Consider the following 18,746-nt stretch of genomic DNA (forward strand, 5'->3'; position numbering starts at 1 on the left):
GCTCTTACTCTGCTGCCTCACTGGGAGTGGCAACACAGGAGGACAATAAAATGGTCAGCAGTGTTAAAAACAAAGGGTCACCTCTCCAAGTCCGTTAAAAGGACTGAGTATTCCTAGTGCTCACATTAGTGATACCACTTCATCAGTGGGTTTGGAACTGAAGCTATAGAAAATATGAAGACATCACCCAAGATGAGTCTGCATCCAGTTTTTAATACAGTCACAAGCCAAAGCGCCTAAAAAACCCCAGTTTGAATGTAGCAGTGTACTTACAAAGTTCTTATTCGCCTTCAAAACTCAGTTTAGAGAGAGCTCTCTATACACTCTTTTTGCATAGTCTGTGTCATTGTGCCCATGATTCTTGATGTTTAAAATCCCAGCAGGATGTGATAAGAAGGGTGTTGTCTCTGGGTCACCCCACTCTTAACACAAGCAGCTATAAGAACCGTTCTCTGATAGTTTTAGGTACTCCTGTAAAATCCATGGGAATTTTTGTTCATCGGAAGAGTTCTCAGTCATACCAGGAGGCCGAATCACAAATTCACCACTGTGATAGCACAAGCTGCATTCATGTTTCCAGGCTGAGAGAGTTGGCAGTGGCTGAATCTCTCCTGTCATCCCTGGAAGCCATCCCTCCCTAGCAGAAATGATACACACTGGCAGCACATTGCAGCAATCTTACAACCCTCTTGCCTTTTTGTTCCCATTAGTAAAAGAAGAGGACTCACATCCAACACTTTTTGAGCATTAAGTGCACTCTAAAGAGTTTAAAAGGAAAGGAAAAGTACAGCAGACTCAATCTTATCAGTTAATTCTTCTTTTACAGAGTTGCAAGTCCAAGAAATAACCCCTCCTTAATTGGGATGCTTCTGGCACAGGCCGGAGAAATTGAGTTACATCTTTAGCAAGTGGAAATATCTGTCCCCTACTGAGTCACCTTCTGTTTGCACCTGAGCTGAATCATGTCCTGTGCATCTGTTTGTATTTTCTCCTACTTAATGCAAACAGCAGTCACATTTTCTATCATGTTGCTGTGCACAAAAGCAAACAATGATACTCATAATGAGATAGCACTGGGCTGTTAATATCTTGAAACAGATCTAACTTTGCAGTGATTCTTCTAATAGGAGGTCACTGTAAAACATGCCTGTTATGCTTCCTCCTGGCTGCAGGGTAGCATCATGGCCAATTATGCAGACTGCAGATGCAGTTCCAAAGGGAAGGGGAGGAGGGATGAGATCACTGGTGCTCTTTTCTAAGAAATCAGTTTACAGGATGCATCCCTTCTCCTTGACAGAACAGGAGATGCATCCCTAAGACGCAGAGCATTTGTATCTCTCACGTTCGTGGCCTTGTCAAAATGCTTTCATGCCTTTGATCAGTGACAGTGCCTGAATGATCACGATAGTTTATACAGAAGTTATTCCATGCTGTGTTTATTATATTCAAGGGAAAAAACTGCCCATGGAGACCTCACAAAGGCACTCAAAAGCCTAAAATAATCATTGGCGTCACTTCACTGTAGTCAGTAAAATGACATCAAAGATGCATCTGGCCTACTGTTTTTGGTGGAGAGATGTACTTTCACATGGCCTGTAGGTCATGTCTGGAATGTCTTTAGAAGTTGCAGTACAGCATGGGCAAGCCACACATATAAAACTGCTCTAATGCTGTTGCTGCAGAGAGGATATTACTGCCAAACCACGCTGTATAACTCTTCAGCTCACTAGTGGTGGGAACAGACATTCCCTATTGTCAAGAAGCAATGTGTTGGCTGCAAGCACAAAAGTTGCAAGCTTCATCAAAGCTTCTGTAGAGCACTTAAAACAGCTTCACCAGCAGAACATGTTCAGATTCCTCTGACTACTCATTTTTGTAATGTTTTACTGAATATGGCTTAACACTGGATATTTTCAGTATGATGAAACAAGCTTTTGACAGCAATGTAAGTTAGACCTTCTAAGCCTTGTTACAAAAGTCTCCAAAGCAGAAAGTAATAATTTATGAAGTATAAATCATTTTAAGCTATACTTAAGTGGGCCCAGCAAACAAACCATAGGATATTACTGATCAAATAATGGATTCACAGAAATGCAGGTATCTGCAAAAGTGCTCAGGATATGCTGTTTAGCTGTATGGTGCCTTTTCAGCAAGTGAAAAGGCACGGAACAAGCCAAACACCAAGAATGCCATCTTATTCGTCAGTTTGTAACCCAGCTCCTTCCAATGTTTGTATCCTCTCCTGGCAATAAGGAGGGCCTGTGTGATGGATTAAGACTAGTCTGCTCAGTCATGACCAGCCCTTGATTAGAAGGGAATTGATTCTTTTAGGAAACTCTGAGGATGGGGTTTCCAAAGCAAGGCTCATCAAAATAGAAGGCAATCTACAAAGCTTTCACAATCCTATGGTAAAATCCTGCTGGCCAGACAAACCCTTTCAGTTGTAATACTTCTGATGGTAAACTGACATAGACACGATGTCATTTCATACAATATTGTGAACACCTGCCATTTTCACCCAGCATAGCTCACCGCAGGGACATTGTCAAAAGCATTCTGAGCATTAAGAACCTTTACAACATGCAATACCTGCAATGAAGTGGGTGCCACACAGTTTATGGGTTCTGTTATCCTGGTTTCAGTCTCCTGAGTACTACACATGTGGTAGTCTTGCCCGTAAAATGCTGACTGAACACTTATTGTTGAATGCCGAGGACAGTGCAGACTCAAATGTTCCCCATCGCAGGCATAGGCAGTATGATTTTGCAGAAGTTTGGTTAGGTAACCTAGAAAATATGTAGCTCTGTTACAACCAGTACAGGAAATGACAAGCTTGTTAGATAACAAGAAACCCACAATCAGTCTCTGGAAAGAGCACTGTAGTCAAGGCTATACATATGGCCCACTGCCACACCACATGGTTCTTCTGTGAATGGGTCAACCTTTACATGCTAGTAACACTCAGGTCTGGGAAACAAGAGGTGGCATGGCAGTGAGTCAGAGCCTTACCAGTACTCCAGCAGTGGCACTGTCGGAGATGTCATGACACAGACAATAAATGGGCTCAAGCCCCTGCCAGTTGTGATTGCTAACAATCCCAGGGCGTGTTTGCAGAAGTCAGACTATCACTTGGCTTTGTGGGCTAGACTCCTGCATTCCAGCTGGCTAAGGTATTCCTTAGACCTTGTCTTAAACTGATGCTGTGCACTTCTGCAACACTCCTAGGCAGTTGTGTTTCACACAAGTAGTGATAAAAGCGATCGATTCCCTCTGTATCACTAAATCAGATGCTAGGATAACAGAGGTAAGGTGGTTCGTAAGTGCTGGACACCACAGGCGCTGGACAGAAACCAAGAAGTAAGACACAGAATGATGTATTTGCTGGAGCGTTTGTTGATGTTACCAGGAGAGGGAGAGGTAGGATCTGTATGCAGCTGTACCATCCATTTGCATCTTCTAGTAAGTCCATGAGTAGCAGAACTAATGACAGCTGTTTTCCTGATTTGTATCTAATTTGTATTGTCTCTAGCCAAGATTTTTGTTACCAGCACAAATATTTATAAATTTAACCTTCTACTGCCCTTCTCTCTGTTCTGCAGAATACTTCAATGGGAACATGCAGGCTGCTGCCTTTGACCATTACAAATTGGCACTGTGATGGAAAACTATTGGGGGTAATTTAATTCAAAGAATTTCCTCACCTATACTTACGAAGCTTTGATATTGCTACCATTCTGTCATGCTTGATTGAAATCTGTCTTTAAGTAGAAATGTTTGTGCGTGAAGGGGAAGAAGAGGCGTGAGGGACAGGAGAGTGAAAGGATACAAAACACCCTTCTACAAATGAAGCAATATCCTTTCTCATCCATAAACACAAGGAAATCATAGTCAAATCCACTTTTTTTCCCCATGAGTTTTATGACAACTTAATATACTACTATCAAAGCAAATCTGTTTTGTAATTCCTCTGCTGTTAGCCAAACTTTTTATTAATGTGCATACAATAACCATATTTGAATAGTTTCCTTATACACATATTAAATTCTGTGTAATCCTCCTTAAAATCAGTCCCCTACTTCTAGAACACCAAGTGGATCCACACTCACATCAAAAACCCCAAAGTTCTCTAAATGAAACACATTAATAAGGAGAAAGCACTAAGAGCTTCCACAGATTGTTTGATACAAGATTTGGAGAAGTTTTAACACTGACACCATCATTACATACATAGCTTTTAAGAATTATAATTTTCCTATCTTTGCCTCCTTTCCAAGCATATGATTGGTCTAATTAAAGGCAAAAGCTAGTATCTTCTCCTCAGAAACCTTCCTTACCCCACTGTGGTGACAGCAAAATTATTACTGTTTAGTATAACAGAGAAAAAAAAACAAGTTGTATTTTCTTGTTGTGGTGGCTGAATCAGAACCAGAATGACAAGCTTTTTGTATCACTAAAACAAAAACTAGTTTTCTCAAAGAAAATACTGAAAAAGTTTGCTCATGCCATTTATTTTTCACATTTTTTTCCCTTCTTAAAACTTTCACCAAAGCTGAGCAATTTCAAAAAAGGTTTCTAAGTGGACATTTGAATATTCACATGAATGATATGAAAATAAAGTATTCCAGTTGTCTGGCATCATTTCAAGCTTCAGCTATGCAGGTGGAAGGGGAATTCAGCTCCTCTATCAGTTACTGGGTCTGCAGAAAGGGAAAACCTGCTCTGCTATTGTTGTTACTGTTCCTCATCTAGAGCTCAAGAGAGGACAGGAGTCAGCCAGATGCACCTTCTAGTGTATCAGAGATGAAGGTGAGTCCCTCAGCTCACTGAACTCAGTCTGAGCACTGGCACTAAAATCAGGTTATGGAGTGAATTTCATGCCCTGTATTTGCAGTCTAGATCTCAAGGCACCAGACCAGCAGGAATCCCTACCGCTTCTCATAGGTTAGATAATAATAGGAGAAGAAGACAAACCACCACCACCAAAAAAACCCCAAACCAAATCCATCCCCTAGATTGTCTGTGTAACTGAGATCACAAATAACAGAGCTTTCGTGCCAGAGCCACTCCTTTGTCAGCCTGCACCTCAAAGGTGCTGAGTGTTGTCAGGAAAATGGGCCGAATGCCCAATTGCACCCAAGTGACTTTGCTACAGGCCGATACTGTAAAGGGGCCTTCAGTGGCACTTACTGCCACTGTATGCCTTTGACATTGCCTTCACAGCATAAAGGGCCACAGTGTAAAAGAGTATTCAGCCCAACATGAGTTGAGGGCACTCAACACCTTGGAAGATTTAGCCCGATATTTGTAATCATTTCAATTCTTCAGGTTTTAAGTTACTTGGAGCCAAGAGTGCTGTATACAAAACAGCCCAGTATTCCCTAAAGAATATCAGCTATGTTGTGATTTGGATGAGTTCCCTGGCATCTTAACTGCTACTTTGATCCTGCAAATTCCTAATCCAGTATCTAAGCACCTTTCTTCAACAATTGCAACTATTCAATCCTTTAAAAAATGCCTTTATAAAAATTCTGTTCTGATTCTGTACAAGCGATTATGGTTCACTTGTAAAAATAGCATTGGGTGGACTGGTGAAAATAAGACATCATGCTCTCTGACCTTCTAAGCAGCATTTAAAGTTACTGCTATTATTAAAATCCCTGTGTATTTGCACACAATAAAGGATAAAAATAGTAATGGAAATCGTCTGAAACCTAATGTTCTCTGATAAGAAAGTGGTGACGTACTAGCGTCTAAACTGCTTGTCTCACATGGCAGGCCACATAAACCTGCATTTTTTATTACTGTACACACAGGCTACATAGACACAGGGGAGTGGTCAGCCCTTTGCGAAGAGTGGTGCTGAATGGGCCGCTCACAAAAGAATGCTGACAAAGAATTCCCACTCAAAAAGACACATTTTCCTCTTGCTCTTCTCTGAAAAACTCCAGGTTCTTTCCTCTCCTCATGTTGGCCTCCTTCACGTGCTGGGGTGCTGTCTGCCCTGGCTCAGCAAGCAAATAAAGTTTTCTTAGGAGTTACTGCCTCTCACCTTGGTCCCGGCGTGGTGCTTGCACAGGAGGGAGCAGTTTACAGTTGCTTTCCCTCCTTTCCTGGGCACTTGTAGTCACCCTAGTTGAAAGCTTCATCTTCTTCAGACCTTAAGTATCCCTATATTGTTTACCAGATTCTGTACAGAAACACACTTCCTCTGAGGCAGCAAATTCAGCTGAACAACAATGTAAGGTTAAGGGAAAAATACGTTCTTACCTGTACAATTAATAGCAGCCATGATTATCAGAAGAGAGGGCATTGTAACAGTTGAATGGGTCTGTCACTCTTTCTGAGGCATGCTTCCTTTTCTGCATTTCTCTCAATTAAATCAGGTCATCCAAAATAGACAGCAGGATTGTGTCACCATCCAAACCAGACAGCAGGATTGTGTCACTTTTAGGCACTGGCCCAGCACATTGCTTGGGCTACCCACACCTCAGGGCACTATTTGTTGCGCAGATTCTCTTAGGTTTTATTTGTTTAATTAATCAATATCTGTTAGGCTTGAATTCTGAAAAAATCGTTCCTTTTTTTGTTTGTTTGCTTGGGTATTCTTAAATATCTGAGAGCTAAAGGCTGTGCCAGGGCTACAGCACACCTCTAAATCCTGGTCTCCTGTGTGCTAGGGAAACAATTGCTAATTCATCTCTGGCCAGCACATGAGGAGTTTTCCTTCTCCTGGAAATTAGAGCATGGGGAAGGCTGCAGTACAATGATGGTTCACCCAAGCTTGGATGGAGTGAGGCCATGGCTGTGTGTACACCTGGACAGGGAAACCAGAAGACCTGTTAGTTATGGGGTTTCTTACCCTGAGCAAACAGAATCTTAAAAGGACCCTTATACAATTCCTTAGATGATTTAATGTTTTGAAACTAATGTTGGGGGGTTTTTTCTTTGTTTTCTGCATTGTTGGGTGATGGAGGGGGAGGTGGTGTTTAGCTATGGCAGTCGCTTTTTCAAGCATTATTCTGCAGTGAGGACTACAGATTTCCTCTTTCTTCAAAAATCATAAATGTCACTCTTCTTTAAAACAATATGAAATTTTATTTAAAAAAGAAGTCAGCTACTGTGAGAATTGCCTAAATTAGAAAAACTTGGCAATACTGCAGTGTCCCAGTAACATCTCTATGTCTCTGTGTGAAAGCCCCACTTGGAGCTTTCCCATTTATCCAAGACACCCATTCATAAGCAATGTATGGGGTGCTCTGCATACAAAATGATGTACAAGACGTTAGGGACTGGCTCAGAAGTTAAGCCTGAATCATACAGCAACAAACAGATCCCACTGATTTGAAGGCCAGAAGGTACCATCCCACCCAACTGTCTGCATAACCCAGACTACTCACTCATTGTAACTTTTTACTGAGACTCAAAACAGTAATGCAGAATCCAAGCGTAATCCTTTCTTCCAGAATTAGCCAAATTAGTCACAGCATCCACTGAGTTGACAAAGAAGTTTAAATAAAGAAACATAGCACCAGAAAAACACGCAAAACACTGAGGCTGAGCAGCTGAACAAAGCTTTAATCCTTACTGATCACTTCTTGTTGCAAAGGAGGACTGATAAACTGTAATAACAATGACAGGCAAAAGTAACTGGCCTAAGAGAGTAAAGGTTGTAAATAGAGAACTCTTTGTGTGAAACAGAGCTTTTAAAATGTTCTAGTTTTTATACTCAACGTTTGCTCCTGGTGCTATTGCTTTGAATAGCAACAATAATACAATGAACCTGTAGGCATGAAAATCCAGAAAGATATTTCTTTCTTTTAAAAATATTGAAGAACTGGGAACTTAGAAAGTATAAAAAAAAAATGACTACAAAAAGCCTGGAAGTGGTCAGCCAAGAGATGTGTTACATCTCTCACGTATGGCACAAGACCGTACAGGGTACTTAGATTTACTGCATTTTTTCCTTATGGTGGAGGACACTAACACAAGGCCTTTTTCAGTTGTCAGCATTAGAGTAAAAAAGAAATGTGTACATTCTGCCCAGCCTCACTGCTCTGGCATGAATGTCACCATACGGAAGCATCAAGGAGAACAGAATTGCAAGCTGTGAGTCTAATGCCTAGCACATATTAAATGCAATCTCAGTGTTGACTGATGTAATGTCTTTTTGGCAAGACAGCAGCTTTGCAATGTAATATTTTTAGAACCTGAAGCTGAGTAGCACACAGACTATGAGGATTCTCAGAATAGGGCCTTCATATACAGATTAAGTAATATTAGTTCCTGTGCATCGTTTAATCTAGTTTAATTAGCACAGCAATTTGCTGGCTCATTTTAAGGACATACAATTCCATTTTAGATCAAAATAGATTGAAATAGCACACATATTGCTGTGGGAGTCCCAGAAGGCTAATCCATTCGGTAAAACTACATCAGCTCCCATAGTTTCGTGAAGAATTGTGCCAACAGTCATTAAAAATACACAAGCAAGATTGGCAAGTTTGAAGGAAGAGATCTCATGTGGTGATAACAGAATTGTTTATAAACTCTACTACGAGCACCATTAGAAGCATCAATCTATTTACTGTTATTTGGGATCCAGCTGCAGTACTTCTCCAGCAATTTTTTCTCTGTTGGTTTGTGAAGGAAGCATTGAAGAGAAATTAAGCCCTAAGTTTCCTCCCTATCCCCTCTGCCATACCCCCCTCTGGTCTTCAGAGGTAGCTACGGCACAGACCACGCTGTTCAGGGTTTCTGCATAATCACTGCTTGGCTCCATGCGTAGATACGACAGTACCTATTTGGCTGCATCCACAGAAGCAACGATCTGCCTCTTGTAATTGTGTTTATTCTCTTACCTTGGCTGTCTGCAAGCTGTTTCTGTGGTAGCTCTTTTTGAGAATTAGTAATCCTGACACAGGACCCAGGGAAGACATTGTTTCTGAAATTCACACCACTATTTCTTGCCCCATCATTTTATTCTTTTTCATTCAAGCGCCTTGTAAGCATACTGAGTCATTCCAGCCAGACTTGGTCTCACAGTCTTTTAACAGTAAGAAATATCCTTAGGCAGAACCATTGCTTATTCTGCTCACTGTTCAGAAATGAGTGTAACAGCTTCACCCAGCAGATACACATGAAAATCCATACTTGCTTAACATATGCTTTCTTGCATAGTCACTAATATGACTTAATTTCCTTTTATTGCTTGAGGGGTTTTTTAGTGTGCTTTTTCCCATTATTCCTCTTGACACTCATACTCTTTACAAGTATCTACCATCCTACTAACATCATCCGTTTGCTTCGACTGCAGGAGATGGCATGAAAAGATGGTTTGCTATGCAAGGAAAAGAATTTTTGTATAATCACTGTGGTTTTTAGATTATCTAAACCTTTTCGATTTGGCGATAGGTGTTATCTCAGAAAAACTAGAGGTAATCTAGTTTCATTGATAAGCCAGTGACCATAAAACCACCCAACTTTCCAATTCCAAATATGTAGTTTGGTTTCAGAGCATCCAAGCTATTGCTTTTCTTAGAATCAGTCCTCGAGAGTTTTGAGTTGACCATTTTTGAAGGAGATGAAGCTTATGAGATCATGATCTCTGTCCATCTGGCATTTTCTTACTCAACTAATAATTCTTACTATCAGTGGCCAGTTTCAAACCTGAGGGGCACAGGGCTCAAAGAAATAAAGTTCCTACAATTTTCATGAAAGCTAAAGCCTGAGTTGACAGGTCAAAGTAAGAACTATCACTTCATACTCAATCTAATTGACTAATGCTGAAAGTCAACTGGCTACTGAAGAAACATTATTCTTATACCGGACAACTAATCAGCCTGCTGCTAATGAAGCAATTTGTTTTCACTGGCGTTAGTGACAGATGAAGTCTTCAACAACAAAATGTTTGAATTAAACATGACAATGCTTTTGGGATAGTATAGTAATCAAAGCAGGCATCATTGATGAAGACATCAGTTAGGTTTTCTAAGAACTGATTTATCAACATGTGTGCTTTCCTAAGGAAATTGTCTTAATTGTTCCCTCATAGCCATGCCTTCTGGATCATAGTGTGGATCACGACCATCTTATTGAATCCACTTCTCATTGTCTACTACATCCAAGCAAGATTTAATCGGAGCAATTAAGAAGGAGCTTGGTTGCACTTAAGCCAGAGGAAGGACCCAGGTAAAGAGCAGATAATTGAGCGTAAAAACACATTCAAACTCTAGTATGTGAATAAGGTCTATTCAGTGAGCTGCAGCATATGTAAGAAGCCAAGCCATGAGCTCTTCTTAGAAAAACAAAACCAATACATCAAGAACTAGAAATCCCCTGAAACTTTCTGGTTATACCAAATGGGCGTTGTTTCTCCAGGACCACAAAACCTCTTCATATCCATGCCACTTGGTTCGGACTTGCAGTTATGTGAATTGAATTTTGGCAGAGCAGGAAAATCCATGAGTCCTGCATTTGCAGACCAGATGCCTATTCTGTCTTTCACATCCTCCCACAGCTCTTCTCTGTTTCCTTCAGATCTACAGTTTCATATTTCTCTGTATTGTCTCCTAGAAGTGATGCTTATTTTCATTGTATCTCAATGGCTTTCTTCAGAAATCAGACAGATCCCCATGCACTTCCTTTCTCTCACTTTCTCTTTTTATTTCTTTCTTCTCCTCTTGTGCTAGGAAGAGGCAAACTATTACTAATCCCCAAGGATTCTGGTCTGTAGTGAACTCCATGCTATAGTCAGTTATACTTCTCTCATAAAGCCATGGGGACAAACACTTGTCCTGGGACTTAATATGGATCTATTACAGTAGAAAAGGAAGACTTTCTCCCTCGTATCCTAAGATGCTCACAAGAGGTACAACACTGTTAAGGGAGACTGCAAGGCTTTCTTTTGCCCTTGGCAAAAAATGCTGCTTTTGATTGGAGACAGAGTAGCCTCTTCTAGTGCCATTAACAAGAAGTAACAAGAGAAAGGCTCAGCGGGCAGAAACTGCTTCTGGAGACAGAATGTGTGAATCATTATGCCCAAGAGAAAGCAAAGTTACAATCTTCCCAAACACTGTGAGGAGAAGAAGCTCAGGCACTACAGGAAAATATTTCTTTGAAAACCTGGATTTATGAACTTGAATGCCTATGCAAACCTGAGAGGGTTCACTGCCATAAGATCTGCTCATTGCCAGCTCCTCAGAAAACAAAATACAGGTTTTGTTTTGCAAACAGAACTCTAACTAAAATTCTGCAATTTTTGTACACCCGTTTATATGTGACACTCAAAATATCAGATAGAGATCAGGGAATTTGCTTACTGAATCACTAAGTCCATCCTCTGGCAGCTCACAGACCTACACTGTTGTGATGTCTTATAGTACAGCAAGTCCAAGCCAGAAAAGCAAAAAATGCCCTCCTAGCCTGATGGGTTTCTTTACAACATTTCATTGTCTCCAACTCAGTTTTAGCCTGAAGAAATGAAAAGTCAAAAAGGCAAAATTATTCTGAAAAATTAATGCTTGTCTTCCCATCCAAGAACAAACACAATGAAGAAAAATAAACAGTACTTGTGGGTTGAGACCCTTATCCAAAGCCCAGTGAAGTCCTAGGGAATCTCTCCAGCGACCACAGGCTTTCAATCAGGTCTTATGAGTGATGTTTTAAAATTAATTCTAAATTAAGAGCCAAATATCACTGGTATTTAATTTGTTGCCAGAAGCCACACAATAGACCTTTGAAACAAAACTCCTAAAATGCATAGAAATTCAGATGAAATGACTCACCAATGCTGAACAAATAAGGCGCAACCTCGCCTCCTTCTGCTCTTCAGTTCCCTTTAAGACACTATTTTCTCTTTGTTTGGTAATATTGCAAAATATTTCCACTTTAATTGTAGATTATGGTTGGCAGATGACAGAATTCTGATAACTGGTGACTGGTCAGACAGTGCTTTCTCTGTCTGGGGACACTTCCATCAAAATCTGAGTATTTATTTGAAACAGGTCTGTAACCCTTTCTTTAATAAAGCTGAGACTGTCTGAAAGCTCTTTCTTACTAACAAGGGGATCAGCAGCAGATGGAATAGGAAGGCAGGCAGAAGCTAATCCCTGGCATTTATTTTGAATAAAAATAACATATGATGTGTCAGGTACCAGCAATTTGCACAGTGAGAGCAAAGAGAGTTCCTGCCCCAAAGGTGTAAGAATCTGAAAGACAGACTCAAACATGTTGGTCTCTAAGCAGTGGAGCTTAGGAAGGTAGATTTCCTACAGGGTTTTGTCTCATGTCTGAATTTCATAACATCTGTTGTTGTAGGAGCATCACACTATGCTTTAACTCACTTTGGGAGAGCTTTAGGAACAGTATCCTTTCTGGGGGATGCTAGTAGGGCCTAGCTGCTTATGCTCACAAAATGTGTAGGAACTTAACAGGACCAGAACTTTTACTTCTCTAACAAGGATGATTAAATCTCATTAGTGGATTTAAGAATATTAGGCAAAATCCACATCTAAAAGGGGATTTCATAAACTATGTGCCCTCAGAAAACAGAAAGAAGTGCAGAGACAGGCCTGAAACAAAATCTTGGATCTCAGCATCATGATCTAAACTGTCATTTCTGACACACACCTCTTTGCTCCACAGAACAAATCCCAGATCCAAACTCACTCCACTTTGAGAAACTTTAAACCAGACTTTGAGATTTAATTCACATACTACTAAAATGAAACATGTTTCTAAAATGAAATGGTTTTCTTTAAACAAAGCAACCAAAATTTTCATTTGAGTTCTACAAGGCAGTATCAAGATGATGCATCATTGACATCACTCCTTTTAACACCTCTTTAAATATCCTGGTCAAGCTCCACTTCCCACGGTGAGTCAACAGAACTGACTCAAGAAAATTATACAGGATTTTATCTGGCCAACACAAAACCAATAAAAAAAACCTCTGCATCACTGCGGTTGGTCATGATTGATCCTGCCACATTATTACAAACAAAGCATTTGCTTAAAGCATTTGTTTGCTTTCCTTTTGCCTGGGGGAATCTGGGATGGGTGAATGCCACAGAACTTAATGGAAACTTTTAATGCAGAAAGGCCACAGGATCAGATTATGTTTCTTGGGTGAACTGGTTTGCTTTTTTATTAGATCCATTTGTTTTCTGATGCTGGGTTAGAAGAGCAAGTCTATGGAGTTAAAGCAGTGTTTAGTTCTGTCTGAACTGTTCTGAGAAAAGAAAGAAAAGTTGACACCAGCAGACAAAGATTAAAAAGTTCTACCTAAGCAGCGACTGCTTTCTCTGTTCACATCCACAAAGTCGTTCTTCAGCCAGTTATGCAATCACACAGCTACTTCATTTTTGATCTTCGGTTACAGCCACGTTTCTTAAAAGCTGCCCAGAAAACCTGGCTGGGACTAAGGCAAAGAAAGGGAGATATTGACTGATGAAGTGAGCAAAGGAGGTCAGTTCAAGCAGAAAGCCTAAACTCCAAGTAGCATGGAGAAAAGGAGGAAGAAAGTGGCATAAAAAAAAAAAAAAAAGGTGATTGGGTGTTCTTCAGTGTTGCCAGAGAGAAGGAATTTGTTCCTCGATGGATAAGAGGTCAGTTCACTTTCACAGCAGATGGGGAAAAAGTGGGAGAAGGATCAGAGCTAGGACAGAGAGGGACGAGGGGAGAGCTGAGCACTTTTCCCATTGCTAGCAAGGAGGGCAGGGGGGTGAGACACAGGAGCAGTGACTCCTGCTGTTGGGAAGGTATACACTCCCCAGCAAATGCCACCATCCCCAGCAAAACCAACTTTCCCTCAGCAGCAGTGGAGCAGACAGATGAGCTTTCTATAGCACCAGCACAGGTATATAGGTATAGTATATATGTGTAGTATATAAATTAAGTATAGTATATAAGTTCGGTGGTTTTGCCAGCTCCTTATTTTGCCCATTTTGGGAACCAGCTCTTGAACACAGAGGAGCTGTGAGGAAACAGCTGTCATGTGGCCTGATTTGGCACAAAAAAGTGTCCCTCTTCACTTCTGACAGTCCCTTGGGAGCCCAGAGTATTTAGGATTTTAGCGCCCAGAGATGAGAGAATTAACAAAATTCACAGCAGGCTTCAGTCACCTGGACTGGGACCTGATCTGAAATGGGAAAGCTGCAAGTGATCACTGAGAAAAACAGTGTGAGGACAAGTGCTAAGTAGGGATGAAACTGTGGACATGAATAAATATTTTGGTGAAAAGTTATTTTAGATGTGTCTTGAAGAGTTGGCATCAGGGGAAGAAAACTTCCTAGCTACAGGGTCAACCAATATGCATGAAGATCTAAGGAAAGGACTGCGGATCAAATGTCTCTTTTCTTCCAAACCTTCACCTTTCAGTTTCAAATTTGGGAATAAAAGCTTGGATGCCACTTTTAAAAACGAATCACAGAGGACGGCAGATCTCAGAGCAAACCTCCACCTCCAATAACCAATGCAATTAATAAATATGCTCTTTGTTGCCACCAAACTGTTAAGACAATAATAGATTATGCAGCTCTTTAAGTATTATGCGTATCAACATTACTTTACTTCCAAGATCTCCTGTTATTTAAAGGAGAAACTAATTTTGCTTACTGCCCCTGAGTGCTTCTCATAGTTCAATTTAGAACTGGTGCTGGAGTCTTGTTTCTGAAATTTTTTCTCCCTAGAAAATACCAATTCCCACATCAAGTCATAAAATGTTATTGCACAGTGAAGAAATGTCTCCAAAAAAAAGGGGGGGGGGGGGGGGAAACGGGACCAAAAAGAAATTAAGAAATGCCATACCAACATTTTTTTAATCATAGTTAAAAGCCAGACTGAGAAACATATGAGAACAAGAATCTGCAGCTCTATATCCTGTAAGAGCAAGAGTAATAACAAAACCACAATAGCAACTGACCTGCAATAACCAAATTAAGAGATTCTACTCACAGCCAGAGCTGCCAACCTCTCTTTTATGAAAAGGGAGGATAAACACTGTACTGCTTCTGCGAAGTGATCCATAAAAAATTACCACAGTTTTATAAATGGGGAAATAAATACAAGTCAAACATTAAAAAAGAAAACAAAACAACAAAAAAAGAAAACCCCACACCAAACCCCAAACCTTCATTATCAATATATACTGTTCCCTGCTCCCCTTGCCAAAAACATGACACCCCAAGAGGGGTCACCTTTGTGTTGTTACAGGCAAGCAGCTAGGTCTTGTGATTAACAAATGGACTCTGAGAAGGTTAGAATAGCTAGCACAATTTAATATCCACCTGAAGAGAACAATAAAGATTACATGCGCCCTTGTTGCAATCTGACAGTCTGGGAAGTGATTATAGAAAGTTGTCAGAGTGGGGAGAGTGGGGGGAGAAGGAGAGAACAGAGCTTGGGCTGCTGAGGTAGAGATCTGATGCTGGAAACACAGAGAGCAGAAAAGACAATGACCCAAAAAAGTATGCACCTAATAATCTGAGCCTAAAATCTGTGAAAAGCAGAGAAAATTTAAGCAACTATCCTTCCAATTGTCTGTGCATTCCCAAATTCCCAGAACCTGATCAAATCATGCCAAACACATTCAAGGTGCAGATCTGTTTCATTTGCTATGGTACGGACTGCACGTGGAAACCTATAACCTGCCCCCTGGAAGCTTCACCCTCAGAAGGGCAGGGTTAGACCTGATCCCTTCCAGAAGACACAAAATGCAGGTGGTGGGTAAAGCAGGGGGAGCCAGCTCCCCGCTCCTCATCCATCAGGATAATCCCCGAGGAGCTGCTTGCACCTTGTAAACTGCTCGGTGCCGCCCCTTTAAACAGGGCAGATTTGTTTTCACGTAAATTCAACAGAGCTTATGAAAATCAAGTCGCTGTTCCTGCTAAGGAGGGGAGCAAATAAGGGAATTCAGCAACTCTAGAAGTTCAGCTTGAAGCTGCTCTTACAGAGCTTGTAATTCTCTAACAGGTATTAATCAGACTGGGAACGGAACTGCAGGGTGTCATCTTCTGACAGCCCTGGCCCACAGCACCTACTTCAGAAGTAGTCAAAAACTTCTCTGTGTAGTCTTTCCTGTTATTCTGGATTAGATCCCCATGTTAAAAGTAAAAAGAAAAAGGGAGCAGAATTTGTTCAGGCTGGAAACTTCCCAATCTGGCAATAATTTTGGAATTTGATTTTATTTTCTACATCTTATTGATGGAATTCTCTGCATGGCACTTTTAATACTGATCTCTGGGGTGAGACAAACATTTTGCCTTGGTCATTCTACCTATTTGGAAAGTTCAGAGCACAATGAATACTGAATACAGCTGCACTTCTGAAACATACCTTGGATAACCTTATCTAAATAACTTCGTTTGAAAAGTGAATAGACTTTTGTGAGAGGAACTTTCTTAGATAAACTAGAGGGATATTTTTTAACTCAGCGGCTGTTTGAAAGGGAAAATTTGAACTTTTTATTTTCTTGTGGAGAACTGCCATATGATTCCAAAACTAACACGTACAAGCCAGTAGTTAAGCCAAAAAGTCACCAAAGAATGAGACAGCAAACATTTAAAAGCCCTATGCATGTAAAAGGAATCTAGTAAGAGAAACTTAGTTTATTCAAGTATATAATCCTGGTCTTTATGTTTGGTGTTTGCTTGCTTGGAAATGTTCAGGCTTATAGACTCGGGACACAATAATAAAATCACAAACAGTATTTTCTTATGGCTGAGAAAAGGGTTTTCACAGAACCCCCACCAACAGTTTGAACTGTGTTAACATGAACTGTATGAATATGGGTAACAACACATTTGGACTATTATATGCTAACTTTGTTCCGGTGCACTCAACTGGCTTTTGGAAAGTTCTGCCCTGCTCGTTAAGGGTAACGTTTGCTTTCTGCCCTAGGGGCAACTCCTTAAGCTTGCAACTGCCAGGTATATGCTGTGCTTACTGTGAGATACAGAAAGGAGTGAAACCACTCTTATAAGCAACTTCCTAACAGCAGTGAGATGCCCTCGCACACAAGACAAGTCACAAAAGCTCAGATTTCTCAAACAGAAAATAAAACCTGCTTCTTTGTTCTAGTGAAAACAAGGACATTTTTCCAGTTTCGACAGCCACGTCATTTTGCACCGACACAGCACCCTTGCAGGGATCACCTCCTTGATTTCCAAATGACAGCTCCTGCCTCTGCTCACTTTGAAGTGACTCTCACCATCACAGCGCTACTAAGGCGAAACGCTCTCCCAGCGGAGAGAAGCGCAGCATTATTTGTTCGCTACCGGAGTTAAGGACTGCTCGCTCAGGGCTCGACTCCAAGTCTCCAGGAGAAAGTGGGAATCTTTCCAGGGACTTCCACGCCACGCACTTTTGGTCAGGCCCTGGCCTGTTCACGCACCGCTTTCCACCGCGCAGCTGACAAGAACCTGGCAGTCCAACTCTTCGAGTCCCTTCCCACCGGACCTCTCTGAAATACCTCACCCCCACTCTTCCTTCCTCCCCTCCTTCACACGGAGCCACGGCCGCGGCACATCTGAATCATGCGCCCGTGCTCCCATGGGTGCAGGCCCGTGTCCCGGCCCTGGGACAAGACGTGCCTGCAGCTCGCCGGTCAATACGCAGCTTTCCGAGCAGTGTCGGGCGGGGTCCGAGCGCAGGCGGCAGGCAGCCTCCCGCCGCGGACACTGTCGGCGCTAGTCCGGGGTACGAGGGGCTGCTGGGGGTGCCGTTCGAGGGTGCTGGGGGTGCCGTTCGAGGGTACGGGGTGCGCCTCACGCCGGGGGGTGCCGGGATACGAGGGCTCCCTTCCCGAGGTGATACGGGGGGTCGGCGGTGGGGACGCAGGTGCCCTCCTCCTGCCCACCCCGCCGCGCCCCTCCCGTCTCCCGCGCCGGCCACCGCGTCCCGGGTGACCGTTAGTCGGTCCCGGCCCTCCCGCTGCCCGCCCCGTACCTGAGAAGTCGGCGAGCGCCGCCACCTCGGCGCTGCACACGAGGATCACACAGGAGAGGAGGGGGAGGAGCCGCCCGGGCTCTACCTGTCTCCGTCGTGGGTGCTGCCCCGCATCCCCGTCCCTCATGGTGCGGCTGAGGGCAGCTCGGGGCGGGGGGGGCAGGCCCGCCGCCTCACATGATGGAGCCGGTCCCGGCTGGCGGGACCGCCACCGCCGGCCCGCAGGGCGCCCTCCGCCGAGGGGCAGCACCGGCGGCGGGGCGCGGGAGGAGGAGGAGGAGGGCGGAGCGGCCTTGCCCGAGGCCGCGGCTGGAAGGGGTCCCGGCCGGCGTGGGTCCGCGGGAGGCGCGTCGCCGCCGCAGGGGAGCCCGCGAGGGCGGTGGGGAAGGGGAAGGGAAGAGGCTTCTCGGCGGCGCCGTGCCTGGCACTGCCCTCAGCGCACATCGTGCGGGCCGGGCTGAGTCAGACCCGGCTGCACCTCTCCCGCCCTCCCCCGGCTCTCTCCACCCCTCTCCGGGCAGTTCGAGGTCCCGGCACCTCCCTCTTGGCGAAGGGGCACGATCTCGTCTTCACGCGCCGTGAGAAGGGCTTTATTTTTAACTTATTTCCCCCACCCTTATTCCTACTTGGCAATGGTTGAAGGACTGTCACCGACTTGTGACAGCATTTCCCTGCTTGCATTTTTTCCAAGCCAGGTGTAAGATTCTCCCCATCGCTCCCCGTCCCCGCAGCGCAACTCCTTCGCTGCTTTCCCTTCTTCAGTCCTCCTTGTCGCGTCTGCCGGACCCTGCCAGCTCTGCCGC

General features: G+C 43.0%; 1 protein-coding gene across 4 annotated transcripts in view; it reads right to left on the bottom strand.

Moving 5' to 3' along the window:
* The window catches only part of EVA1C (eva-1 homolog C), a 40,236-nt gene extending 22,018 nt beyond the window's left edge, over positions 1-18,218 (bottom strand). For 3 of the 4 annotated variants that reach the window (XM_057410155.1, XM_057410154.1, XM_057410153.1), the window contains exons 1-2: positions 17,944-18,218; positions 2,590-2,786 (exon numbers count right to left, since the gene is read on the bottom strand). In XM_057410155.1, the coding sequence (XP_057266138.1) occupies positions 2,590-2,786; positions 17,944-18,070 (324 nt within the window). In that variant the 5' untranslated portion in view covers positions 18,071-18,218. The remainder of the gene's footprint in view (positions 1-2,589; positions 2,787-17,943) is intronic. The other variant, XM_057410157.1, reaches the window with a different exon arrangement.
* Between the last annotated feature and the right edge of the window lie 528 nt (positions 18,219-18,746).

Source organism: Pezoporus wallicus, unplaced genomic scaffold (genome assembly GCF_028554395.1).
Source record: "Pezoporus wallicus isolate ANWC-B61680 ecotype Strahan unplaced genomic scaffold, APGP_CSIRO_Pwel_v1 contig_7011, whole genome shotgun sequence".
NCBI classification, from domain to species: Eukaryota; Metazoa; Chordata; class Aves; order Psittaciformes; family Psittacidae; genus Pezoporus; species Pezoporus wallicus.